Raw genomic sequence first — 27,236 nt, forward strand, 5'->3', positions numbered from 1 at the left:
GCGGCCCGAGCCGCTCCCGGTCCGAATCCCGCGCGCCGGCGCGCGCCACTTCCGGGCGCGGTGGCTGCCGGGAGCTGTAGTTCCGGGTGCGGTGGCTGCCGGGAGCCGTAGTCCCGCGCTGTTGCCGCGGCGCGGGGCTCTGTGCACGCGTGCTCCGCGGCGGGTCTGGCCTGAAGGCGGCCAAGCGCGCTCCCCGCGCTGAGCGTGCAGCAGCGGCTGCCGCTTTCCCGTCGGTTGCATTGCTGTGGCAGCGCTGTTTACGCACGCAGCACGCGGTTCACCTTCGCACACACCGGTCTGCATGCCGGTAACGTGGAGCGCTGCCTCCTTCTTTTCACGCCTCCTTTTTAACCACTTCGGCCTTGCTGCCACTGGTGATGGGAGCTCCCGTGCTGTTACCCGGATCGCACACGCCCCGTTCTTCCCATGAGATGCGGGGCAGTTTCCGCAGCCCTGCTCTGATCGGTGCCCATCGCATTCCCGAATCAGAGAAAACAAAGCCACGCTCCAACGAGTGGCACGCAGCAAATCCCGGCTGCTGACGGGAAAGCAGCCTCGAGCGGAGCAAAGAAATCCCACCGCAGAGAACTGACATGAGAGGGGGCTGCAGGAGGCCCCTGCCTGAGCAACGCCCTCAATGGATGCCTGCGTTGCACACACACCAGGCCGAGCGAAGTAACGGCCCCTGCAGTGCGTCACCGCTGTGCCGAGGGCTGAGCGCTCAGCCCCAGGGCTCCACGCGCTGCTTCCTGGGCCGGGCCCACAGCCCCCGGGCACAGCAGCACGGGGCGGCCCCGGCCGCAGGAAGCTCAGCTCTGCACCGCGCTGCTGCTGCACGGGCTCAGCTTCCACGGCAACCAACGTCATCTTTTCATAATGAACACCGTCCGGTGAAAACACCGCCACCGAACACATCACTGATTTATATTTTGTCCTCTTTCCTTTCGCAGGGTCTCAGAAGCAGCTGAGATTTTCAAGTCCCATTAGACATTTCGACCCTGCTATTGCGCTTCAATTAAAATGTGACGTTTATTGCGTTAGTCGGCAGTAAGGCTGAGGACGTTGGTGGCTCTAGCTCCAGGAATCTGTTTGCAACGTTTCCCCTCTGCCTTCCAGCACAGTGCTGTTTCCCACTGCTCCACCAAAAGCTGCGTGTGAGCTTAAAGCCAAGCAGCGCCTGCAAGTTCGGGATCGGCAGCAGCTGCAGGAGCTGCAGTGTTTCAGCCTCTCCCCTCCGAAGCACAGAAGCAGCGCTCGGTAACAGCTCAGGGCTTGTATGTTGGGCACTGTGTAACGCGCTGTGCCACACTCTGCCACCAGAGTGACCAGGGGGAACCTCTACTGACCGAGCACTGCGCAAACAGCTCCAGAAATGGAGGTGTTCCGGACTCGTGGTGCAGTGGGATGTGGTTGGTGGGCGCGGGGGGACGGCGTGGGCTGGGCGGGGGATCCTGCCCTGCATGGTGCTGGCAGCTGCCCCTGCCTGCAGCTCCGGGTGCCGCTCTCTGCCCACGCCACGGTTCCGTGGGCACCTGCTCTTCTCATGCAGAAATGCCTCGAAAGCGTAAAGGAAACCTGTCTTCTTTCACGGGTTTGTTTGTCTTCTTCAGTGGTTTTAGGCCAATGTAAATCAGTGGAAAAAATGTCACAGCTCTAAAGAGCAGTGTGGAAACTTCCATCACAGAGCTGTCAGAGTGAGCATCTCGAGCGGCCAGAAATAATATTTAACTTTCTCTTGAACTGTTACGAGATGGACGCAGTGAGCACAACCAATCTGGGCATCTGATAACGCAGCGATGCTGAGCGGCCGGGGCTGGCCGAGGGCAGCACGAAATGCCACGAGGCGCTGGGGGGAGGAATCTACAGCTGAGAGGATTTTTAGAAAGGGCTGGTGTGGCTCAGCTAGACATTGCCACGAGCACTTCGTGCACTGACCACTTTGCTCCTTTCCCTTAGGAAAACGTGGCAAACCTTCCTTTCAACCCCACCGTGCAGCAGTACTTCCAGGAGATGGGTAGCACCGCAATCCCTAACGCCTGCTGAAAGCCGTTTGCAATGTCTCTATAGAAAGCGAGCCTGCGGGGCTGCATCAGCCACCTTTTTAAATTTCTCATTCTAACAAAAGGGGGGAGAGCTGATTTTCACAGCGCAGCTGCAGAGCTCCCGCAATGCAGTGAGTGCCGGCCGGGGAGCTGAGGGGCAGGGGCAGGTACCGGTACCGGGTGGCTGCAGCCCCGTGCTGTGCTCTCACTGCAGGCCTGGGACGCGCCACGGCACAGTGCTCCGCTTCTCCTTTAAAGAGCGATGGAAAATCTTTACGGAACCTGAGCGGGGCGGCACCCGAGGAGCGCGACCGCACAGAGCGACCACCGGGGCGGCCCCCATCGCAGAGACGCGACCCCGGCCGCCCCGCCCCGCCCCGCCCCGCCCCGCGCTGCCCCGGCGTCCGGACGCGCCCGTGGCGGCTCCGAGCTCCGCGCTGGCGGCGGGCGCTGCCCTCTGGCGGCCGCGGGGCTGCGCACGGGCCGCGCCTAAAGCTCGTGCTCAGGAACCGCGGAAATCCGCCGCTGAAGTTTTGCTTAAAGCCCCGCGCGGCTGCACAGCTCCCAGCCGGGACGGAGCTGCGGGGCACGCACGGGACACAGCGCAGCGGCTCCGCTCCGGCCCCACACCGGCCCCGGCCCCGCACCGCGCTCCCGGTACCCGCCGGCGGAGCCGCGGTGTCCGCCCAGCACCGCGAGCCCACGCAGTGCCCTTCAGCGCTGCCTGCTGGACGCGTGGCTGGCTGTCAGACAGGAGCCGGCCTATCTCTGTGCTTCCTCGCCGAAGCAGCTCTCTCCGTTTCAAGATAATCTCACACTGATTGACGAGCGCTAACGAGCTAAACTGCTTAGAGCGGCTCAGAGAGTGAAGCGTTGGGGAAGACGCTGCAGCAGCAACAGATGTAGTCACGATGCCCCACGCTCCCAGCACGGGCCCGATGAGCCGTCCCCGCACAAGGCCTGCCAGCACGGCGGGGCCCCGCACGGTGCAGCCTCGTCACCGCCGTGCCCGGGGACACGGAACCAGGGCAGGCACCGGGGTTCCCTGCGCAGGAAGGCATGCTGCTCAGCCCAGCGCGCCCGGCTCACGTGGCCACCCACAAGGACATCCCCCATGCCCCTGTGGGCCAAGCAGGGCACTTTTAAGCATTTGCATCTGCACCCCACCTAAACATCTCCTGCCTCCTCTTGTTTATGGACTCACTGTCTCGTTCAGACAGCTCTGCAGTCTTTGCAGTGGCAGGACGGCATGCCCGACTGGGCCGGGGCCCAGAGCAGGACACTGCACGAGCGACAGAACCTTCCCCGGAGGTGAGGACAGCCCTGGCCCAGCACAGGCACCAGTGTCCCTGCCTACCCGGGCAGCCCCCACCTCCTTGCCCGCGCTCCAATCCCTGCAGCTTCGGTGTGGGGACCCTGCAGGCAAAGACTTGTTCACACTTTGGAGAACGTTCCCTTCAAGATCCCAGAAAGGCATTTTAAGTAAAAAAGAAACAACAGCTCTGGGCTGCATGGTACATCCCAGCTACCGTAGATCCACGCAGGTCCTCCCACAACCATAGAAGTGTATGAATTTGAACCCACTTGAAGTTTCAGATTTTTTATTGGTCTACGTCTCCTTCCCTGTGTATCTTCACCATACGCCCCTGGCTGAAAGCAAAGCATCCCTCCGTGCTCAATACACGCCAAGGCACGGGGTAGGTTCCGTGAGCACAGCGGCCGTGCTGCAGCCATTGGAGCTGCTGTCAGTGCAGGTGCTCGGTGCTGGCTCCGAGGCACAGGGCTGTGGGAGCAGGGCGCAGAGCCGGGGACACAGGGCTGAGGGAAGGGATACGAGGACAGCACCGCCGGCAGCAGCGAGGCGGCAAACACTGAAACCACAAGAGGTGATTTTGAGAAAAGTTAAGCAGTTTTATTCAACAGGACGAGTCCACCTCCAAGCAGTGGCTCCATCTACATGGCATCATCAGCATACAGGACAGAGGACCCAACCGCTCTAGCTGACGGCATCGCACCATACATTACAGAGACAACACCCACGGGGAGGACGACGACCGCGACGAGGGGCAGCCCACAGCAGTTCCTGAGGTTTCCTGACAGAACCAAAACCCAGCAGACCTCGCAGCCCAGCCCCCAGGAGCCGGTCAGCCTCGGGACTCCCGGTGCCGCAGGGTGAAAAGCGGAGCGCTGCCCGTTATGCACACGGTGCGACGTTACAAGAAGGGCACCGGGCGCACTGCAGCCGAAGGACGAGAGACGCGGCCATCGCAGCACAAGGTCTCCCCACGGCATCACCCACTCGGCCCGGCCGCGGTCCTGGGAGGGGCACAGCACCGGGGGCTGCAGGCACCAGGGCGGCACCGGCTCTGCACGGCAGAGACCCCCCAGGGGCGGTCCCCACCTCCTGCAGGGCCACAGGGATGGCCCCCAGCCCCCGGCCACCTCCAGGCTGGAGCCGACCGCCCCGGGACTCGGCGAGCCTACAGTCTTTGAGCCTTGACAGAGGTATCGAGGAGCAGGATAAAGTCACTCATAGAACATGAGCAGGTTCCAGTTATGATACTCCTACAACGTGGTTAAATTTTGTGCCAAGTTACAGAAAAATACATTTTCCCCCCCCTAAATTTACAGTAGTTAAAACTACAATTGGAATACCGTATTAAAAAGGGGTTGCTTGTTCTTCAACAAAACATCCTGGCTTCCGTTTGTTAAAAAAAAAATAATAATAATAAGGACTTCAAAAGCAATCAGCCACAGCACAACGTAACTGTACAAAGGAAATCGCGATGCAGCTCCGAGGACATCGATTCCAAGCATTTGTTCCGGTGCTCAAAAAGGCACTTAAAGTTAAGAAAACAACTGTATTAAAAACCCACAACAAAACAAAAGAAAACGAAAGGCAATAATTTAATAGAAAAACACTGGCATTTGTACCGTATCTTCAAAAGAAGGCAGGAAAAAAAACCAAACCCAACAAACACGGTTCGCTCTCAGGTCATCTTCAGAAGTATATTAAAAAATTAAAAAAAACCAGAAGAGCAAAGTGAGTGTTCTCCAGGAACCGAACGGAAAACATCGCTGGCAACGGCCGCACACCTCTCGTGCCCAGGGGCTTCCTCCCCGCCCCCAGCCCCGCTGCACCGCACCAAGCAGAGCACGGCTGCTGGGACACGCGCGGCCCGAGCGCTGAGCTCGGGGTGAGCCTACGTCTAGGAAAGGGGGAGAAATCATGGAGAAAAATAAACCTCCATACGAACTAATTTGTGGTAATTACAAATGTCAACTATGTTAATAGACAAGTACGTAAACACCATTTCCCCTTATAGCGTTATACCGAGGAACAAGGACAGAACCACTACGTACAGTACTTCCCCACTATGTACACTGAAAGGTTAGGTTTCTGCTTTTCTTTATTTCTTTTTTTTTAACATTGTTTTTTATTTTTACATTGAGCTACCTACTAAGTGCAAAGGTCCGGTGAGTGGCGTTGGCTTTCATCTAATCTTACCCTATTTTTGTACAGCTTACACTTTAATGGTTACTTTCCAGCACTGAAGCAAGTACAGCGACAAAGAGCGGAGCGGGCACACGCGGCCCCGGCACGGCGCTGGCACCCGGAGCCGCTGCTGCCCCACTGCCCTGCCCTGCCCGGGGGCTGCGGGCCGGCGGTCAGGCACTGCCCTGGGAGCGCGAGGGCACGGATGGGGCTGAATGAAAGCACGGGTCACTGCAAGGAAACCTGCGCAGGGAGGGAGACTGCAGGAGAAGCACGGAGTGTCTTGGATTCAGCGTTACGGAGACGTGGCTATCAGACAGGATACCATGCAACCCCCAGCTCTTTCTGCGTATGGTTTTTTTCTCTGGATTAAATGTTCCGAGGAAAAACAAAGTGTAAATTTCTTTGCATAAACTCAAACTGTTGTATTATATAGTACAGTACAGAAAGTGCAAAATATCGCCCCATCAGATCAGCTACGCGTCTGATATGGTCACATATGGCTCATGCTTTGCATGCAAGAAGACACAATCTGAATCAAGACCCTCACGTACTGCTGTGCAGCCTCCGGGAAGGAGCCACTGCAGCAGAGCCTCCTCGCCTTCAGTCCCATTCGCTGGGACATCGATAGGTAAAATTAAAAAAAAAAAAAAAAAAGTGTTACGGGGAAAGGGAAAAGCCTCATCTCAGGCTGTGTAAGTTCTCTATCTACTTTCTATCACAGGTTTGTCACCAGTTCTTACCCGCTGCTGATGCCCGAGCCCAGGGCCCCACGCTGCCAGCAATCCTCAGCCAGCAGAGCCCCCCGTGCCGTGCCATGCTGTGCCATACCACGCCGTGCCATGCCGGCCCTTCTGCTTCCCCAGCACCGCAGGGCGCAGCGCACAGCTCCCAGGAGCGGCCTCGTATTGCTCGGCCCACAGCTGCTATGTACGTCCACGCACACACGCACACAAATAGCCTGGAAAAAATGACAAAACCAACCCAGCGTCTCTAGCAAGGACATTTCAGAGCCAGTTTCTGAGGTAAATCTACTTTTTTTAAAAAAGTCACCAAATTCTGTACACTTTTTTTTAATATATACTTCTACATATAAGGTGTAATCTCCAGTGACGACACGCAGAGCCGCCGTCCCCCTCTGCCACGCGGCTGCGAGCCCAGGGAGCGTTCCAGCGGGACGGGGCCGCGCACACCTGCACACACACACACACACACACACACACGCACACACTACAGCTGTGCTGCACCATGGGCGCTCCCCGCTGGCTTCCCCTGAGCACCGTGCCCGGCTACATGGTGCCCGACTTGTCTGCCGCGCCGCTGGGGAACAGCTTCTCGGTGGGGGTGATGGCGGGGCTGCCCACCCCCGAGCTGCTGCTGCTGCTGGAGCGGTGCTGCACCGCCGGGCGCGCCGGCCGCATGGGGGGGGGCCGCAGCTGCGCCCCGGCCAGCCGGGCCGACAGCGCCGGCTTGAAGGTGGTCATCATCTCGGCGGTGGAGCTGCTGCTGCGCCGCATGGCGGCGTCGGGGTCCCGGATCAGGATGGTGTGCAGGGGGCTGGCGGGCTCCGAGTTGGCGGCGCCCAGCGGGGGGTTCTTCAGGAGCTCCAGCGTGTCCAGCACCACGTCGGGAGCCTGCTTGGCCGTGTTCTGCCGCTCCAGCTCCCGCAGCTCGTGCAGCGCCGTGCTCATGGTCTTCTCGATGTCCTGCCGAAAGCACCGGCACAAGGAGGTCAGTGCCGCGGCACGGCGCCCACCCCCGGGTGCCCCTGCCCTGCGTGCTAGGGGGGGGTCCTCCGACCTAGGAGTCCCTCAGTGCAAAGCGGGAGCTTCGGAAGAAGACAAAGCCCACGCTCCGGCGGCACAGAGGCGCCCGCTGGCTCAGACGTCAGTGGGAGTTTGCTCACCAGCTCCAGAACTATCAAATCCCACGTGACGCTGTGACACCGGCCCCGGTACCCGCACCCTGCCCCCACCCTCAGGGACAGGACACCTCTCCCCTGCCCCCAAACCACGTCCCTGCAGCCTCCAACAGCTGTGCAGGACCTCCGCCACCCACGTGCCGGTCAGCACGCGGCAGAAAGGCACAGTGACGTGCATGGGCGAGCAGCACAAGGTGCTCAGGGCTGCGGGAGGCAGCCCCAGGCACTCCCCCCGGGACAGGGGCAGCGGGGCCCCATCTCCTGCCCTCCAGCCCCGCAGGAACCAGCCCCCCCCTCACCCCCTACAGCCAGCACCTCCCGGACACCCGACTCATGGCGTCCCTGGGTCCACCCAGAGAGATCTGCCAGACAGGGAACCCAAATCAATGGAAAATGTGAATTTAAAGCAAATTTGGTAAACTGCCTACGACTGGGCTGCTGATCTTCACACTCAGAAATAAAGAGGCCCTAATTTGGCTTCATTTCAATCAGCCTTAAATGAAGTAAGGCCGCTTTAACTCAGAGACCATCTGAAAAGTGATTCACAGCAATCAAATCAACCATTGCAGAAGCGACTCCAGTAAACTCTCCTCACTGTCCTCGTGCAGACAAGTCCTTATGTTTTCTCACGTCTACAAAATACTTAGTAAGCCTCAGATTGTGTTCAGCAGAAGGGAATTAATTATCAAGTTAGCTCCAATTAATTATATTAAACTGTGCAGAAAATGAGTGGAAATAATTCTCCCACAGCTCAGCCTTAGGACTACCAAGCTCAGTCCGACTGACTTGACAGTAAATGCTTATTGACATCAGCTGAGTGAGAATCCTTTCCAGAGTTTTAAACAAAGAAAAAGTGAAGGAAAGGGAAGGGGGCATATCGTGCTTCACCCCCGGCACTCCCCGCTCCTCTGGTCCCCTGCACCTCAGATTGGTTCACACCACACGTAAGCTCTTGATGAACAGAGAAGCTGGGCAGCGTGCTGCAGAGCAAGCGCACAAGGAGCGTGATCGGTGGAAAAGCAGACAGGACAGTAAGAGTTCTTCCTTTCTGCCATTACCGTTACTCATCCCACTGAAAGCAGGTAGTCCTACACGTAACCTGCCAAGCCCCACAGAAGATCCTTCCATGTGATGGGCAGCAGTGCCCCCAGCAGCCACTCCTCTCCCAGCACCATCGCGCCTGGCCTGGCACAAAGCACGTGGCCTTGAAGTGCTGGCACAGGTGACCCTGCATGGCCCCAGCCACACCGAGGCACGGGAACGCCACAGCCTGCCCCATGGAAGTACCACACTCCACATTGTTAATGGGGTTAGCAGGGCCTGGCTGACAGCCCCCAGCTAGCAGCAAGGAGAGCAGACGCACAGGCTGTGCTGACAGCGGAGCACATTTAACAAGCACCATGAAGCTGCAGCGATGCTGCAGACAATGTCTGTCGGGGCATCCTACGGTGCTTAGACCGACGTTCTGAGGTCCTACAAATAGCCACAAAAACCACACTGAACTGCACTAAGCACCAACTGAATTCTGACTTACAGATGCCATTTTTCTTTTTATGCAGCGCCCAATGAAGGTAATGCACGTCCTCCCCTGTGGGAGCGAGGGGTTGGCAGCACATTTCAGTGGTGCACTGAACACTTCTGCCCGTTGCTGCGAAGAAGCAAGGTGTGTGGGGAGAAGCAGCGCCTCCTGTTAGACCAGCCAACGCGGCTGGAGTTGCTGACAGCACACGGCTGGCTTCCAACTCTAAACCACTGCAGCTGCAACAGCACCACTGCTCTGAAGTGCAGCGAGATGAAAGGGGCTCTGCCGTGCTCACCCGTGAATTCTGTTTTACCTCTCGATCCATGGGCACCGGGAGCCGCTCACCACCCTCTTACCTCAGCAAGCGCTTCTGCTTCTAGAGATTTCTGATCTCCAAGACTACTGTGCCTGGTGGATCCACAGGTCGATCGCAGCGGGTGGCCGTCAGACAAGGCCTTCCTGTCTGGGAAATTGATGCTCCCTGCACTGCCGAATGTCGCCATCCTGCGCTTTTCAGGGCTCTCAATCCTGCCTCTGCTTAGAGGAATTTTGTGGGGGCTGCTAGGGCAGGCGGCCGCTCGAGGAGGAGTGTCTATGCCAGGACCCAGCCCCCGGGGCGGGCTGTGGGTGTCCCCCCCGCTTCGACGGCGAGGGATAGCTGCGCCGTCAGACCTCAATCTCACTCTGCAAAGAATTCATCACAAGAGCGCGTCACCGTGCGTCAGATAGAGGCGTCTGCGTGCATGCTGCAAGGCAATCTCTCAGCTCTGAGAAGCCAGATCAAATCAGACTCAACCCTTCCAGCTCCAGAAGACTAAAGCAAGAGGGCAGACAGACATTTTAGCCAGCACCAAGAAAGGGACAGCACTGTACCATTTTAGTTGTTAAGATCTACGTTGGCAATCCACATGAACACCTTTTCCATGCTCACATTATTCCCTAGCACACAGCAGAGCGTTCCCTTCTGCCCTGCACACTGACTCTCCCTGCACGTGACAGTGACCACCTCTGTATCTGCAAAAGGAGAGCTCCATACCGGCCCATGACTCCACCGAAGCCGTAGTCCACAAGGTGATCCGTCGGGGACTGGATGTCGTTCTTGGAGGACGCCTTGTCATCCAGCAGCGGCCCGCTGCTCGCCTCGCTGTCCGCCTTCTGGCTCAGGCTGTCGGAGAAGGCGTCATCCCTGGGAAACGAGACCCCCATTCAGGCTGCCACTGTAATGAATCTGTGTGTGGTATTTATAACAGAAGTGGCATCTACAAAGGACAGGCAGAGCGAGCAGTGTGCAACAGCACCTACATACACAGGGAAAGACCAGTGCTACATGTGCATCATGCCACCTTGAGTAGTCAGTGACAGACGTGGTGAAGGCCCACCAAGGACGGTATTTAGTGCTTGGCTACGTCAGCTTGAACAAGAGACAACCTATGCCAATATATGGAGAGGCATACCAGAACAGATCCAGATTCTTCAAAGTCATTAAATCTGGGAAAAGCTGACCTATTTAGGTGGCTAACGATTGACCTCATGTAGGTAGCTGATTTTGACATCCCGGGTCAGCACGCGGTGCCTTTACTCACATGTCCTGCACCACAATGTACTGGTGGGGTATGAGGCCATCCACACCGTTGTGCCTCCCTTCCCACCAGTCTTCTGATGCCCGATGGTACAGGAGGAGCGAGGCGCCTTTCTTGAAGGACAGCTCTCGTGGAGACCGACCAACATAGTCAAACTTTGCTATGGCTTCAATCTGCTCCACTTCTGCAAAGGAAGAGAAACACAGACAGAGAAGCTCAGTATGACAATCACGAGGGCACAATAAACCCTGGAAAGAGGAAACCTCACCTGAGCAGCTCTCATCCTGCTGCCCCGGCTTCCCAAGAGCATCTTACGCCGAGCACAAACCATCTTATTTTTAGACCGATCGATTATTTTTGTTCTTTCAGCCTTTCTGGAACTTCTCACAGACTCACAAACTACAAAAAGCTGCAAACCAGATGGGGAGCAGCTGAAATTTCCCTGTGCGCATATGGCATCTTTGCCTGCGCTCATATTTTCTTCCAATAAAGTGACTTCTTCGGTTACAGAACACCATTATCTTCCAGACTGGGATCTTACCCAGCTGTATAGGATACAACACCCAAAGTCCCCCATTACATTCTCTTTAATTCCTTCCCTCACCCTGGAGACAGCTTGGCCTGAATCGCTGGTGAATAACAAATGCCCCTTTGGGGATCCCCACAGAAACGACAGTATCAGCTGTGAACTCATCTCCCTGCCCAGACTGAGGTGCAAGATCAGCAGCCACCACTCTGCCAGCTCCAACTGCTATTGGAGCCAGCGAGCAAACAGCTAATGTAACTCTGAGATACCAAATGTTTTAAACCCCAGGGGCACCAACAGGACTGGGAAGGATGCTAGCAAAGCTGGACAAGGCACATCAGCCCAGTTCCTTCAGATCTGCCATGTTCTCACCAGAACACAGAAACCTGCTCTGCTCCATCTGCCCTGTCACTAACCGTGGGCTCTACACCGCGGTGTGACCTGCTGCTCTGCTCAGCCACAACCTCTGCTCAGAGCAGGAGCCACTGAAGGACGTGGCAGGCGCTGAACCCAAACCCTGCCCTCCCTCAGCATGATGGCAGACAGGTCACTTCCACTGACAGACTGTTCCTAGCTGAAAATATGGCTGCACCAGTGTGAGCACCATGGTGCTTGGGCCTGCTACCGCGGGATCGATGGGGAATGCCCTCTGGAGGAAACGTAGGGAGGAGGCTATCAGAAGGCCTTCCTGAGCCTGATAAAGTATTGAGTTTCCCCAGAGGAGGGGTGCACAGGGCAAGGGGGAGAAGGAACGTGTAAATTCACAAAATAAAGCTGCTCTTCTCTACACTTGCACCAGAGTTAATCACCCGGAAAGTCCAATCACAGTTATTAATGTGACCACCCAGGCAAAAAATTAGCTGAGAGGCAGCTTGCTCTCCATCTTCTCACCCTGCTCCCAGCTGTTCCTCACATGGAGGATCACGGAGGTGCTTTGTGCTGCAGACCCCCTGACCCAGCTGCGCGCTCCCCTCCATGGGCAGACCCCGCTGCAGCCCAGCCAGCCGGGAAGCATCAGCGCTTGTCAGAGCAGGAGGCACAGAGGCAAGACACCAGGAAAGGTGCACTCAGTTCTGCAGCATCCTGCCACGTAGCACAGTCTAACAGTGGCACTGCCGCCGTGCGGTGACATTTGCTGTCTCTCGGCAGCACCAGCTTGGTTCCCAGCCTGCAGTGGAGCTGCAGGTACCTCTTGGGCAGGGAAAGGCCGTTGCTTTCTCTTGCTCTGGGCACCACAGTTTGTAACGAGCACGTCTCTTGTCCAGTTCTGCCTGCACCCTGGTCTTGCGCTTGCCTCTGTGATCAATGGGCTCCATAAAAACAACCCCTGTATCCTTCCATGGAGTCAGTCTGCAGTCCATACACACCTTACAATGAAAACCTATAAGCAGTGTTAATTAACATGCACATGCACTGCCAAACACATAGAAACATCCACATGCCAGACACCAGTCCAGCCCGATGCGATGAAGGGCAAAGCACACAGTGTTTTCCTATATGCACACAGTCCTCCCAACACAGATCCAAGTTTCTGCAGCTCACGTGTGTGCTCACCGTCATCACTGGTGTGTGGCTCCGTGCCGTTGTCATGGTCAACTTCATCAATGGTGCCTGGCTCGCTGTGAGGGCTGTCACTGAAATAAACACATGGAGCTTTAAAAGAGAGACCAAGATTCTGTTCCCAAGTCACTCTGCAAAAGAAAGTTGTTGAGGGGCCCCAGTGATACTCAAAGGAGTTCTGGTTTTCATTTTAAAATGAAAATCTCAGTCCTATGAAAGTGCAGCAAACCTTTAAACTACTCTGAGTACAGCAGACACTTGCACCACCATAACGCTCAAGCCCAGAACTTCATGTCCTGTTGCTCATGCATGTTACTCGTATTTGGCAAAAACAAGTGATAACAAGTAAGATTTTCTATTCATTCACAATGAGTTTTAGCGTTTTATCCCCAGCTCTTGCATATCTTATTTGTAACATTTACCAGAAATAAATGTAAAAAGGCATGCTGCTTCTGCAGAGAGGCAAAGCCTTCCCAGCACTGTGCTCAGCTGCCCTGAATATTACATCTGAACTTCCCCAAAGCTCCCTTCACAACTCATCCTCTCAGGGGTCTGTTCCCCAGAGCCCTTATCTTACACTCACACAAGCTGGAGTTGATTCTGTTTATCATGAATCCAGCCAAAGCCCTGCATTTTGTCACAGCTTCTCTTGATTCGCAGTGCAAGAAGATAAATGCAATGAGGGGATCCGGTTTTGCTGCGTTCTGCATGCAATGAAGTTCTGCCCCTGCTCCTTACCAGTACTCCTCCCCTCCAGTCATGCACTTCTCGTAGACAGGCCCTTCCAGCTCTCTGTGGCTGGGGAAGATGCCCTCATGGTTGATGATGATGGTTTTGATGACCTCATTGACATGGGCTTGGCAGGACACCGGATCCTGCCCATCTGGAATGTGCATCAGAGTGGGTCCAAAGCAGATGGCCAGGTTGTAGGGATCCATCATGTTCTCATCGCTGTACTGTGACAAGCTGCAAGCACACACATTAAGGAGGTGTGGTATCCTCTGTCTCTGTTAGCTCAGAAAGGTGTTACACCAAAGCCCCCCAGCACCCAGAACCACGATCATCACTGAGCTGTGCATCTTCCCCGAATACACAGCCACGGCCAGGCCAGGCCAGGAAGAGGCAAAATAAAACTCTGTGGCAATACCAAAAGTAACTTGTGCAAAAAAAAAAAAAAAAAAAAGACAGAGAAGCCCTGAAATAAAGGCAGATAACAAGCAATTTAGGAAAGAAAGAAACTCACTGATTGAGGAAGGCAAATAGATATCTCATGACAACGATGACAGCCCGGGGCAGAGTGACGATGATTTGCTGAATCTGGTGCACCCTCTCAGTGGGATTCTCAGTTTCTGGAACACATGGAATAGGAAGGATATCTTTAAACCTTCTCAGGACTAGAGTCAATTCCTACATATGGCCAAGATTTAGTGTAAACAGCAAATAAAGGCATTTCTACGGTTTCATTTTTAAAATGCTTGTTAATGCATTATTTAGTTACTTAACATCTTCTCTGTTTCTCAGAAGCTTCAGCCAATTTGGCTCTGGAAAACGGTGCACCGTTTGGTGTTCTAGCGCAGGTTTTAAGATGAGGTTTTCATTAGCTTTGCTCTTTCATGGGTATAAATACCAGGTCCTCCTCAGCCCTTCTGCTTAAGTTTCCCACTGGTTTCAAAGGGAATTTAATTTGAGCTGGCACTGTAAGATTCACTTCTGCCCTTTGGCAAAGAGCACGAAAGCCTGAGGCCAGGCAGCCCGTGATGCGTGGAACAAGCCACATCAGCGGCGGGCTGCTTCCTCTGTGCTGGCTCAAGCCCTGACATTCGCTAATCAGAATGAAATTCCCCGACATGTCACCGGGCTGCCACTGCTTCAAAAATTCACAACCAATTTTGCCTTCAATCCAAAACCAGAAATCTTTATTATATTTTGTTTCAGAATTTTTTTTTTTCCTCCTGAGGAATGAACTCATCCCACTACAGCTTACTGGTTCTTCATTTCTGCTATTTGTGTTTATTTAAGAATACATTAAAAATAAAAATACTAAACAAACACTGGATAAAGCAATACAACAATAGGCATCTGTTCCGAAACACCCAGAGGAACAAGCTGGCTTGAAGAACTCGCCTTTCTACTTACCAAAATGTTTTAACTGGCTGCAATTCAGAGGATTAATGGAGTAACCACCAATCGCTCTGCAACACAGGCATGCCCCAGAATGAACCTTCGCTAGCAAAGTGCCTTTCCTACCCACCTGCTTCTCATGCATGTTTAAGGGATGTCTCCATGTAAATTCTCAGTTCCCCAGAAAGCAAAAGGAGAAAAGGAGCCCTTCCTTTATCAGCGCTCCCCATCACACTGGCAGGGAACCGCACGGCTCCCAGAGGCAGAACCCAGGAAGTTCACTGATTATGTTTGCAATAAGAAGCTTCCAAAAGCTTAACAAACGGTGCGAACTGGCATTAATTAGGGTTGGCTGCACAGCACTGGGCACACTTCCCAGGGCTCTGCTCCCGCTGCTGCAGAGCCCAGGGGCAGCCGCAGTCTGCTCTGCAGCCCGATGAGCTCCCTGCCCGAGGCATGGATCTGGTGCAGAAATAGCTTCCTTTGCCTGCAGTATTACAGGCGTGTTGCACTGCTTTACACATCAAAAGTGAAAGGCAACAGCAAATTTCCTAAAGCTACTCTATAAAACAATGTTCCTAAGAAATAAGAGTACATTCTTCTTCTGAAACAAGCCCATCCCTGCATTGCTCCCCTCCAGGTATCATCTGTCTTTCTTGACATTACTAAATCTCTAGCAGTTATGCACACTGACATTATGAGGCAGGAGGGAGCCCTGAGCAGGGACAGCTAAGCAAGGGCACAGCCCTTCACTCGTCAGCCCCAGAGCACCCGCAGGCCAACAGGCAAACCACACTGCCCAGCTCCGCTCCCATAAAACAAAGGCATCCTGTTGCCACAGTGCACAACACTCTTCCATAGTCTCCAATGCACTGAATTTATTCTGCCACCTTCTTTTGCCCTAGGGGAGTAATTTCCATGACTCACCAATACATAAATGCCATCACTACACAAGGTATCGAGAGAAATAAAGCCCAGCTAGGAGACCTGTTTCTTCAGTTGCACAGGAACAAGTCGGGCTGGGAGGAGTCAGGACAGAACAAGGGGTGACCAGGCTTCTCCCCTGAATCCAATCCCAACAGTTGGTTCACATCATTTCACAATGAAGAAGCTCAGCTTCTACCTCTGCTCACAGCCCGAAGCAGTTCATTTTCCTTTGGGACAGGAAAAGCAAGTAGCAAATACTTTGAGAACCCCTGACTGTGTGAGGTTGAAACCAGTTTTGCTGACCTCCTGCATCAGAGAAGTTTCCTGAGCAGCCATGAGGTATTGACCACTGCTTTGTTTAGCAGATGACGCTGAGCTAAAGCAGCAAACTCTCTGGGTCCCAGCAGCACGGCATGCGACAGCTCAAGAACAGCTGTGATCCATGCAGACAGATGTGCAGGAAGACACTGCCTGCTGTGTTCAAGTGACCAAAGAGCCCTCATGCAACAAGCAACGTGCGTACAGCCCACTGGTCTAAGCCTGTTGATCTTTGTATTTTAGAGGAGCCATAACAAGATGTTACACCTCTGCCTTACCTGCAGAGCTGACAGCGTGCATCCTCAATGCCTTTTCCTCACAATTTCCACTGCAGACCTATAACCCCTCTTACAGCATATGCTGCAAAGCACCGGTGTATTTGCCCTGTTTATTGTTTTTCTTGTCCCACCCTACTCTCCAAGAAGACACGTCACATATACTTACTTATAGTAGATACCAAATCTTGAAACCTTTCCTTAGGAAAGAGGGGGTTTTCCAGTCCTCGGAAATACAGCTTCAAGACTCCAGCCACTGAGTTAATGTCACGTTCATTTTGATCATCAGCAAGGGGATCTTCACCTGCCCAGGGAAGAGTTTTTACTTCCAGCATTACAGTCAGATTGGACTAACACAGCAAGGTTTTTCCCCCTCACTTGGAGAAGACCTTCCCACAGTTCAGAAAACCCTCATGTGTGGAATGGTAATTCTGTGCATTTTCCCAGGAAGAGAAGAGCTTCATAAGGTACTCTGCAACACAGTGTCACGCCCAGGCATGCTACAGCCTTACCTATAAAAATCCAGGGTATGTAGTTTACTCTTGACATTTTAAAACTTTCCTGAAGATGAGGACATTATTAATTGGTTATATTGCACCATTTCCAGCCCAGTGCATTTTTTGCATTTAAGGCAACAGCTTGGAGAGCTGAGCAGATCTGAGCTATAGCAGGGCATAGCTTGAGGAGACCAGCTTGCCTGGAGTATGCAGTTAGACCTCTGGAACAGACCAAATGGCTCTGGACAGCACTGTCACTCCCATATTGTCCTGGCAACTGATAAAAACTCCTTGAAAATGGCTTCTCAACAAATCATTTTATGGCTTCCACACTTAATGGCTGGGGAGAAAATCTCTGCAGCTCTCCCCACTGGTGCTATTCTCCCCCTGGGTGACTGCCATTGCAGAGATACAACACCAGGACAGCCAGAAGCAGAGAGCCTCCCAGCTTCTCTCACAGGAAGGCCTTAATCACTGGATTTACATAAGGCCTAGTGTCCCCAACACCCCCCCAGGTGCCACCACTGTCCCTAGGAGCACAGGCAGAGGGAGGCCTGACCACGCGCCCTGCCAACACACCTCGTTCAAAGGAATTCTTGATGTCGTTGACTTCTACCTGTGAGCCAGGAACTCGAAAAATACCCTGCTGCTGAAGGCCTGGAAAAGAACAATATTTTTTTTTTTTTTTGGAAAAGATTCACTAACTGCTGTATGCTGCTTTCTAGTGAAGAACAGCAAAAACCAGCAGTCAGCACACCCAGAGAGAAAGGCTCAGAGAGCAAGAAGCAGACAGCCCAGCATGAGCCAGCCCTGCTCCTACTCTCCAGCAAGGCCCCCAGATCAAAGTGCTGGAAGAGCAGCTGCTGGCCCAGGGCCTAAGCAAACAATTTAACGTGGATGAGTGCTAACAAGACCTAAATATTTGTCAGTCATCCAATGTTACATCACAGTCGGTGCCACTGTAATTATAACCTGCAGCTACACAGCGAGCGCCAAGGGCATCTCTGCTGTATTTCTCTGCTGCTTGCAAGTAACTCATTACCTTTGCAGAAAGTTTTGCCGTCAGTATTGCTGAATAAACTTACCATACAAATTGATGTAACGAATGCAGCTTTCCACGACCAGCGGAATGGCCTGTCCTGAATCCTTCATGGAAGAAAGAAAAAAAGGCAAAAATTTACTGGTTAACTGATAATAACACACAGAAAATGCACTAACAGCTGCAAAAACAGATCTGAAAATCAGTGCCATTGAGTTTAGTAAGAGGACAGGCAAGAAAAGGAGGTGTTACACACATCAAGCCATCTAGCAGTGCTGAATACACTGTGTGCACTCGATTACTCAAAAAAGCTTTCACTGAAGTGTGTGACAAAGGCTTGCTCACTATCTGGCTGCGATAGTGGACTGATGCAACTGGATCACAGTTACTCCATTTCACAGGTGTAATGCTGAGCCAAAATAAATCTTGTGCTGTACCTGACTGATGAAATAAGCTTCCAGTAACAGAGCTTACAATATTTCCACCTAAAGAAAGAGTCATTATCAGCAGATGCTAAAGAAAAAAAAAAAACATAAAAACCCCCGCTACAGTCTGTGAAATGCACGCTGCCTGTGTCTGAGCCTGTGCTGGGTTCTGGCTTTTCCTTCACAGCCGCCCCACGGGGCAGGAGCTCAGGGGAACGTGAGCAGTGCCTGCTGTCATAAGGGGAGCTCATGTTCCTCAGGGCTTTGTTTGGCTCTTTCTGCCCAGTACAGTTGCATCTCTCTGGTCAATTTACTCCGTCTCACAGACGGGCCTGCAGTAAATACCTGATTTCTTGTTCGCGCATTCCTCCTTCCTCTGAGAACACAAAAAAGCAGCAGAGCAGGAAAAAAAGAAAAGATTAAGCAAAGATGAGTTCAGTTAGAGGTAAGCATCTCTTTTGGAGGCCATGAACGCTCAAATGCAATGGCAGCTTAGCAAGGTCCAAGCCCAGCCCTGCAGCACCCGCCCGCCCTCCCCAGCCCATGCCAGCACCGAGCCTCGCGGCCGGAGCAGCCCCTAGCATCACCCGCAGTGCCCGGCCCGCACCGCCCCAGGCAGCATCCCACTGCAGCCAGCACTGCACAGCAGTACTCAGCGGGAAGGGCTTCGAGCAGCATCGCTTTTTAAAAAAAAAAATCAGTCCAGATACAAAGCCCTGGACAGCTGGACAGCAGGCTGTGTGCTATGGGCCAAGCCCCAGGCCCAGCCTCTGCCCAAACCAACACTGCTCCTCTGCTTGGCTGCCGGTAGCCGTGCTGCGATGCACCAGTTGGGCTGCTCAGCATTTGTATTTTCTTAAAGGGTCAGAAGGGCAGGTCTACCCTCCCAGTGCACGGCATTTCATCTCAAGGCTGCCGGTCCCTACAACTGAGAGACACCCAGGAGCTTGTGAGCCTGCCTGCTCCTTCCACCCTAGGGCAAGAACACCAGATATGGAGTAGAAAGGAAAAAGTGACGGGGTGTGTTGTTAAAGTTTCTAATCAGTATATTCTGGGGAAATCCACCTCGAAAATCCCATTCACCCCTCAGTGGTTTCCCTACCTCAAATTTATGACGTTGTCTGGAGAAAAAACCCTAACCCCGCCATGCCATGCTCCACGTGGCCCAGCAGACCTAGGCGGTGCAGGGCCACAGGGCGCTGAGCCAGGCCCCACGTGCTGCCCTGCTGCGGGGAGCTGGGGCACGAGGCAGGAGCCCTGTGCTGCCCATGGGGATGCTCTGCTGCCAGGACCCCCCGCCCCGAGCTGCGGTGCGGGCGTAACGGGCTGGGGCGGCTGCAGGGGGAGCTGGCACCGCGGTGAACCGCCGGCCACACGGCTGGGTGCAGGGCAGGAAAGCAGTGGGCAGACAGGACAGGAAAGCCGCCATTACATTCACAGCGTTCATCAGCTCTTACTGTCAGCCAGCGAGTACCTTAATGAACGTTTCCATATTGCCGTTAAAGAGTTTATGATTATAGACTGAGAGAGGCCTAGGTCTCCTCATTTTCTGTGGTTTAGGGGGAAGACATGGGGGCCTGGGAGAAAATGAACAAAAGAAATCAACAAAACACCAACATAAATGCAATGAATGGGTGAGATCTCAAAGGTTATGACTGAGAACAAGAACTAAACCCAACAGAAACCCCCGTGGCGAGGACTCGGCACATGGCCCCGAGTGCTGTGGCTGCTCTCCTCTGGCTGCAGCCACTCAGGCCAAGCCCACAAGGCTCACAAGGAGCTCAGTGCCACGTGGGAGCTCCTGCTCAGCCCAGAGACGTGCCCAGAGCCGGAGGCTGGTGACCCCAGCACAAAGTAATGGGTCCCAGGGCCCGGCAGCCTGGCTTTGGCTTGGCAGGCGCTAGGGACAGGCTGAGCTCAGGTGTGGCTGGAAGGTGCCTGAGTGCGGAGGAGCTGCCTGCAGGCAGCCCAGAGCAGCATCAGAGCTGTTCTTAATTTCAAATCCAAGTCAAGACCGTGGCCTCTATTTAAATAACACATTCAAATTGATCTTGATAATATAAACATTTAACAGCAATAAGACAACCTGCCCATTACTTTCCATCCCCACAGTGTCCTAGTACTTGCCCATCAGGCGCACACCAACCTCTGATGCAGTCACAGCAACCTAACTGGCTGTTCCAATGGGTGTCTCGAAGACTCCCAGTTGATACCACAAAAAGCAATCGTCCCCAGCCAGTGACAAAGCGATATGCACACCAGCAACCACAGCCTAAACGGATGACGGGTTGGCAGCAATTTTCTTCACGCAGGATTTCCTTTATTCAAGCAAGAAAACAATAAAGCTGCTAAGCACAGCTCAGCACAACTGTCTTTACACACAACCCACAGACAATTCTCCCTTCCTGAGGTGCCAGCTATCGCAACCACTGCCCAGTGTTTGCTCTACTACCAAGGATAACATTTTAGATGTAAAATGAAGGATTTTTAACACCAGCCTCCTACTTCTACCACTTCAGCACTCTGCCATCCTGAAAAAGCACCAAGAGCTGCTGAAGCGTTCAACCGATCCCTTGATATACCCCAAACAAACTACAGTTAGCCCTTGGAAAACACCAAAGAGATCCTGTTATAGAAAAGTGTACCCCATTCTGCTCACACACTGTCTAAAAGAGGACAGTGGGAACCCCTGTCTGCAGCTATCTTCTGTGTGGGAGAGGATCACAGGGATATGAATGGTCTTTGGTCTTTCTGGCAGGAAAAAGTCACCAGGAACCCAAGATCCAAAGAAACAAGCGAGCCTTGTCAATACACAACACTGAGCAAAGCCACCCACAGCTCCACCAAACAACGCAGGGCAGCACTGGGAAGTAGTGTGACTCTGCCCATCAGCTAGGGACTCGGGGGCCTCACCAGCCTGGGGAACAGATCCAGAGGACTCCATTGACTTCAGCAAGGGTTACAGACATGCATTAGTCTTGGAACACAGCCATGGAAACACATGACTTATTTTAACGTTGGGATCAGGAGCCTGGAGCGGCTGCTTCTGTTAACAGAGTTTGCATTCTCACTTCTTCTGATAATGAAGGACATTAAGAAACAAGCACCCACATATAGAAAAGAGAGAAAAATGGCATGAATTCTCTGAGTGATTTTGGATCCACGCTCTACCCCAGCCTACACTAACCACTGCAGCAGAAATGTCCACTGCACAGAGCAGTGCCCCTGCCCCTCAGCCGAGCGGCCACGTGCTGCAGCCCAGGGCTGCTTGCTGAGGTGCCATCTCCTCTCGCAGCGGGCAGTCCTCCTCCAGCTGTGTCTGCAGGAAGGTTGCTCTGCCTGAACTCACAAGAAGGAGATTGTCTCTTGTTTGTTTTCCTTTGTGTATAAAAGCAAAAGCTGAAACAAAAGCAAACAGAAGCAGCAGGGAGTTTTGCTATCATCCCTCATGTAGGAGGCTGTTATTCATTCCTTTGATTGTTTTGGCCTGCATCACCACCAGTCCACGGGCACCCACTCCTGAGAAACAAAGTACCCGAGAGCAAACTCTTTCAGATTTAGCCTGGTTTCATCAGCGAGTTCAGCAGAAAGGCCAGCCTGGGGCTCCCAAAGGACCAGAGCTCAGCTCACAGGGGTGTGCAAGCAACACCAGGCACTGGAGATGTGAGAGCCCTGCAGGGCAGCTCTGCTGGGACCCTGGGAAAGGCAGTGACAGAGGAGGATCAGCTCGGTACCCAATGTTCTACAGGGGGCCTGGACAAGCCAAGTGCCCCAGGGCACCCAGCACTGAGGTAGGGAAGGGCCAAGGGCAGCTCCAGGAACAATACACTGTGGTGATACCTGAGGACATCTGGATTTCTTAGCCTGTGTCCCTGCTCTCTTGCTCTCCCTGGGCTCAGAAGCTCCCTCTGTCCTGACAGCACCTCTCCACCTTGCACTGCAACCCCAGCGCTGATGCTGCTTGGCCTGGCACAGCACTGCACTGCAGCCTATCTCCACCAGCAGGCAGCAGACCAAGGCACCCCGCTCACCCCTGCTCTCTGTCAGGCAGCCTCCTTCCTGCCTGCCTGGGCAGCCCTGCCATTACCATCTGCTTCGGCATTTCAAACATGGAATGCATGCAGCTTTTTTTGCTTGTACTGCAAATTGAATTAAACGTTGAAATGAGAGTGTAAAAAGATTATGCAGAGAGAGGTCCTACACATTCTGGGGAGACATCAGCAGGCTTTGCTGGCCCATGTCTTACTGTTATGAAAGCAGCACGCTCAGAACAAGCTACCAGAGCTCTGCGGAGATGCTTTACAGACTGGACACAGATCAATGTCTCCTTCCTTTACATTCACCCCTAGCACTATCTCCTGCTGTAGCTGGATCAAAGTGTGGGAATACAAACACTCTCTGTGCTCCTAGGCAAAGTAGCAAGAGACAGGAGAGGCTTCTAGAGGATGCATTGAAGCCTTTAAACAAACAGGAACGGTAGGCAGCAGGTGAACACGCTCATGCTGCACTGTCTGAACACAACCCAACCTCGGCTGTGCCTATAAGGCACTGCAATGCACTGTGCTGACACAGCACTTCCAGGCATTTCCGTGCCAGTCAGCTAGAAATTACACTGCAGCAATGCCAAGGCCCTGCTTGTCATCACCCCAACTACTCCACTGGAGGCAGCGCAGCCAGGAAGCATGTCAGCAACGTGGGGAGCAGGGCCTGCCTGCCCTCCAGCCCCACCAAGCTGTATCAGCAGCAAAGAAAGCCACCCTCTCCATGGCCAGCACAAGCCAAAGACCCTTCCCAAATAGAGATGAAACAGAAGAAACTTCTCACCTGGTTGTTCCACATTCGGCTCTTTCACCTATGAAGAAAAATAAGTTTCCATCAATTCTTCACATCACCAGAAAATGACTTAAAACACGGCTGCACAAGCACTCACTCCCCCATTCTGGCTCCGTAAGCCCCGAGTTAATTGCTTGTGGCAAAGAGGCTGACTGTGCCTCAAAGCCCTGCAGGCTGCAGGAGATGCCGAGCTGGTTGCTATGCAAACCTCTTCCATACGAGGCATTAGAAGTCCAGGGCTCAGTCACAAGGGAGGGAAAACTCCCACTGACATTAAAGGTTTATTTGCAATATGAAGTCCATCTTGGAAAAAAATAACCAGACGCACTGCAGGTCCTCTGCAATAAGTGCTCATTTACCCTAGCTGGGTATTGGCCACATTCAAATAGGAAAGGGGGGAGGCTGATAAGGGCAAAAGCCCCTGGGGAGGCTGCTGAGATTATCCAACTGCCTCATGGAGGACCACTAATAGCATCTGAGTACAGCGGTGTAATTCTGCTCCCTGGCTCTTCCTATGAGATAACAGCCCATCTAATCATCATCAAGCAGACTATTCTGGCTGTCAATATTCTCATTCCCTTCGTGTATTTTTAGTGCTTGGATTTAACATAAACAGCAGCATATTACCAGGGATAAGATCTGTTCATTTTTTAAAGTGTTTGTCAATCCACTGTAAAAACTAAACCCATTTCACATGCTGTTTGTGCCTTTCTCTGAAGGCCAAGAAAGCAGATTTAGTCTTCCTTTTTTCTAAGGCACATAAAAGGAAGCATTTGGCCAAACATGCCTCCTTCCTGCTCTCCCTTGGCACCTGCAGAAAGCAAGCTTGCAGCCAATTCCTCACTGAAAAAGCAAAGAATTCCACACAAGCGTTTAGCAAACCCAGGCTTCTTCCTAAAGAGAATCAGCTCATGCTGAAACACTGCATTCTGCATTTCTGGGCCAAACATTTGCCAAATGTCTACATAGCAGGACAGTCCCATGACCTGGAAGAAATTCAGCAAGTTTCCATGTGAAAACGTTCCACAGCTGCTTTTGCACAACTTTCAGAGAACTGCAGTGACTGACACCATGCTCCTCCTCCCAAGTACAGCTGCAATAGTGCCTTTGTGTGAGAGAGCAGGGCAGGCATCAAATCATCATCAGGAGATTAATCACTTCTTGCACCGATCCCCAGGAGCCACAGCCCTGTAGATACCAAACAGGCCTGTGTCTGGTGCTGAGATCTGGGATCTCTGGGAAGAGCTCAGAAGGGCCCATCTCTACAAGCCGCCTGCTCCGTCCCCGCACCACCAAAGCCAGAGCTCAGAGCCAGATGCCAGAGCTCTGCTGGCAGCACACGTTTCCTCCCTGGACCTAACCCCACAACTCACCTTCCCCAAGAGTCTGCTTCAGCAAGTCGTGCTTAGCCTGGAGCTTTGTGATAAGGTTACTGCCATTCAAATACTCCTTAAATTTCTGGAATTAAGAACAGAACAAGCAAGGTTGGTTAAGGCTCTTGGCAATAATCATCTGTAATTGATGTCTACTTTCGCCTGGGGGGCTACTGAGGGGACGCAGAGGCTGCCAGGCTCTAACAAGCGAGGCAGCAGATGCACTGCAGGACGGAGCACGGTCTAATAATCACCTCCCGCTGCCCCAGCCACAGTCCTGAAGATCTACTTATTAGCCTGGTCTCCTTGGTGCCGCATCCCCTGCCTGGGAATGCAAGTTACTCCAAAGAAAAAAGTTCAAAGTAAACTTTCTTTTGTCAGGATTCTGAGAACAGCCTGGCAAATCAAAGAGGTTTTCCCTCCCCTGGCAGCACTTTGCCCCCATACACCCAGGCGATGCAGCAGAGCAGCCCAGGCAGCGGACACGCAGCGCACTGAGCAACAAAAGCCACGCGGCATGACTCACTGCACTGCCAGGCTGCTGTGCACCCAGCAGTGCTCCAGAGCAAGAGATTTTATAGAGGAAGAGTAAGGGAAACAGGCATGAAAAATGAAAGACAAAAAAAAATAGGAAAAAAAATCACAAGTTCTTGCAAAATTAAAGAAATAAGCACAACTCAAAACAAAATAATGCACTGATTTCTGCCCTCCCTGCCAGAATATGAATAATAATAGCACTTGAAAATCACGCGCATGTATATATCACACAATACTACTAACTGTAGCCTATTAACCACATTAAAATGAGGGGCACTTCTGCTGAGCTAGTGTCCTACTGCTTCAAGTGTGATAACACAGAACCTTAAGACCTGCACAGATATGCAGTACCTGCCCAAGGCTGCCGCTGCCCAGCATGCACGCAGCACAGAACCCCAGCTCGCACAGCTTTCCCACAATGCCTGTGTAAGATGCAAATGGCTGTTTATTTCAACCGTAGGCCCAGGGCAGATTTTAGCTGTGTAGACCAGAAAAGTAAGGCTCAGTTGAAGGTTCAAAACAGGAAAGGCCTCCAGAGGAACCATCAGCTGGGCCTATCTGGAGCCCGCTGCCTAGTGCTAAGCCATTCCTGCTGACTTCCATAAACTTTGGGTCAAAACTGCTTGCTGCAGTAGTTCTGTTAAAAACAAGAACAAGACAGACACTGGAGTATCATTCTCTATGTTTTGCCATGCTGCTGTGAAACGTATTCCAATCCCAAACTATACAGAAGACAAACAGTGAAAGACTGAATTGGTTCTTGCTCTTCACTAATGAACACTTAAAATGCAATTCGGTCCTCGCAATTAATGCTCTGTGTCCTGCATCACAGGAGATGAGACTCACTGTAAAATAGAACATCTCAGTCTCCTGTTGGTTGGCTCTCCTCTTGGCAATGTTTATTTTGCTCATGTAGGTCTCTGAAGCAGCTGATTTCACCGACTCCGTGGAGCGGCTGTGCTGGAAGGCATCTGAAACATCAAAATCTTCCACTGTCAGCATGTCCTGCAAAGTCTGCATTGTGGCATCCAGAGTTTTTCGTACCTATCAGGTATAAAAGACAGCATGTTTTGGAAGCAAACGGAAAAATGACATCCAGAGCCAAAACAACTGGCCCACAAGCAGCTTGTAAGTACTAGGCTTGCCCCGGCAGGAGCTGCAAAGGGAGATCTCAGCACTGCTGCTGGAAGACCCCACACCCGAGCACATGAGGCAGAAGACTGAGCAACCTGTGAGGCTGCTCACAAGGCAGAGGGTGAGCCCTTACCTCTTCATTCTCTATCTTGAGGGTGGCCAGGCGGGACTGCAGCTGGTGGTACCGCATCAGCAGCTCGGTCTGCACAGGCTGCTGGGCGCTGACCTGGCACACCTGGGCAGGAGGATGCCAGAGACAGGAGAGGAGTTCAATGGGTTGCACGCGGACCAGACATTATATACACAGAAATACCAGAAAGATTCTCTCAGCACCCACAAGCTCCTTGCAGCCCTCCCAGGCAGCGTGGCCCAGTTTCCAAGCAGCAGTGCTGTGGACCTCGGCTAGCACAAAGCATTTCTGCTCAGCATTTTAAAGCTGCACTCTGAAGCCTCCCAATTACAGCAGGTAAATCAAAGTCCTACCATCAAATCTGCTGGGCAGTTAAGCTGAGGATGAAACCACAGGCTTTGTAATTGTCCTCTCCCAAAGAGCAGACTGAAAGGAGGAGCGCTGCTAATGAGCTAAGCGTCTCATTAAAAAAGGAAACATGAATAGCAGCACATGAAGACAGAGCAGGGGGGAAGAAATGATGTAAGGGTGATGGCTAAGAGGGACCAGGCCTGGGCCAGGCTGCGAGGCAGCTCCACGGCAGTGAGTGTCGTACCTCATCCCCCATGTGGGGTTGGAACTCAAACTTCAGCGGAGGACAGAAGACCTGGTTGCACATGTCCATGATGGTGTGCTTGTCGCTCCGCGCATCCAGGTTGTCCACAGCATTCTCGATGATGTCGAGGCCCTCGTGGCGGGATGTCTCCAGGTTGTACTCAGCAGACAGGTACGTCCGGAAGGTCCGTGCAAGGCTGGCATGGAACCCCAGGTCACAGCACTGTGGAACAGCACGGCAGGACTGAGTTAGGCACAGGTACCACCAGCACTGCCATCGCTGTGCCATCAGTACACTGCAACACCACATGGAAAGGAGAGAAAGGAGGAGGACTGAGGAAGAACAGGTACCAGGGGCACAAACAGCTGGGCTGTGCACTACCCTG

General features: G+C 52.9%; 1 protein-coding gene across 3 annotated transcripts in view; it reads right to left on the bottom strand.

Moving 5' to 3' along the window:
* SRGAP3 (SLIT-ROBO Rho GTPase activating protein 3) overlaps positions 3,933-27,236 on the bottom strand; it is a 69,148-nt gene continuing 45,844 nt past the window's right edge. The window contains exons 7-22 of one of the 3 annotated variants that reach the window (XM_021409227.1): positions 26,852-27,073; positions 26,260-26,361; positions 25,839-26,036; positions 24,456-24,540; positions 23,074-23,101; positions 19,724-19,826; positions 17,871-17,931; positions 17,365-17,442; positions 16,458-16,592; positions 13,891-13,996; positions 13,386-13,613; positions 12,642-12,721; positions 10,565-10,745; positions 10,018-10,167; positions 9,338-9,665; positions 3,933-7,244 (exon numbers count right to left, since the gene is read on the bottom strand). In XM_021409227.1, the coding sequence (XP_021264902.1) occupies positions 6,828-7,244; positions 9,338-9,665; positions 10,018-10,167; positions 10,565-10,745; positions 12,642-12,721; positions 13,386-13,613; positions 13,891-13,996; positions 16,458-16,592; positions 17,365-17,442; positions 17,871-17,931; positions 19,724-19,826; positions 23,074-23,101; positions 24,456-24,540; positions 25,839-26,036; positions 26,260-26,361; positions 26,852-27,073 (2,502 nt within the window). In that variant the 3' untranslated portion in view covers positions 3,933-6,827. Of the gene's footprint in view, positions 7,245-9,337; positions 9,666-10,017; positions 10,168-10,564; positions 10,746-12,641; positions 12,722-13,385; positions 13,614-13,890; positions 13,997-16,457; positions 16,593-17,364; positions 17,443-17,870; positions 17,932-19,723; positions 19,827-23,073; positions 23,102-24,455; positions 24,541-25,838; positions 26,037-26,259; positions 26,362-26,851; positions 27,074-27,236 lie in introns of those variants that run through there. The other 2 variants (XM_021409228.1, XM_021409229.1) reach the window with 2 other exon arrangements.

The sequence above is a fragment of the Numida meleagris genome, chromosome 11, assembly GCF_002078875.1.
Source record: "Numida meleagris isolate 19003 breed g44 Domestic line chromosome 11, NumMel1.0, whole genome shotgun sequence".
In the NCBI taxonomy this organism is placed as follows: domain Eukaryota; kingdom Metazoa; phylum Chordata; class Aves; order Galliformes; family Numididae; genus Numida; species Numida meleagris.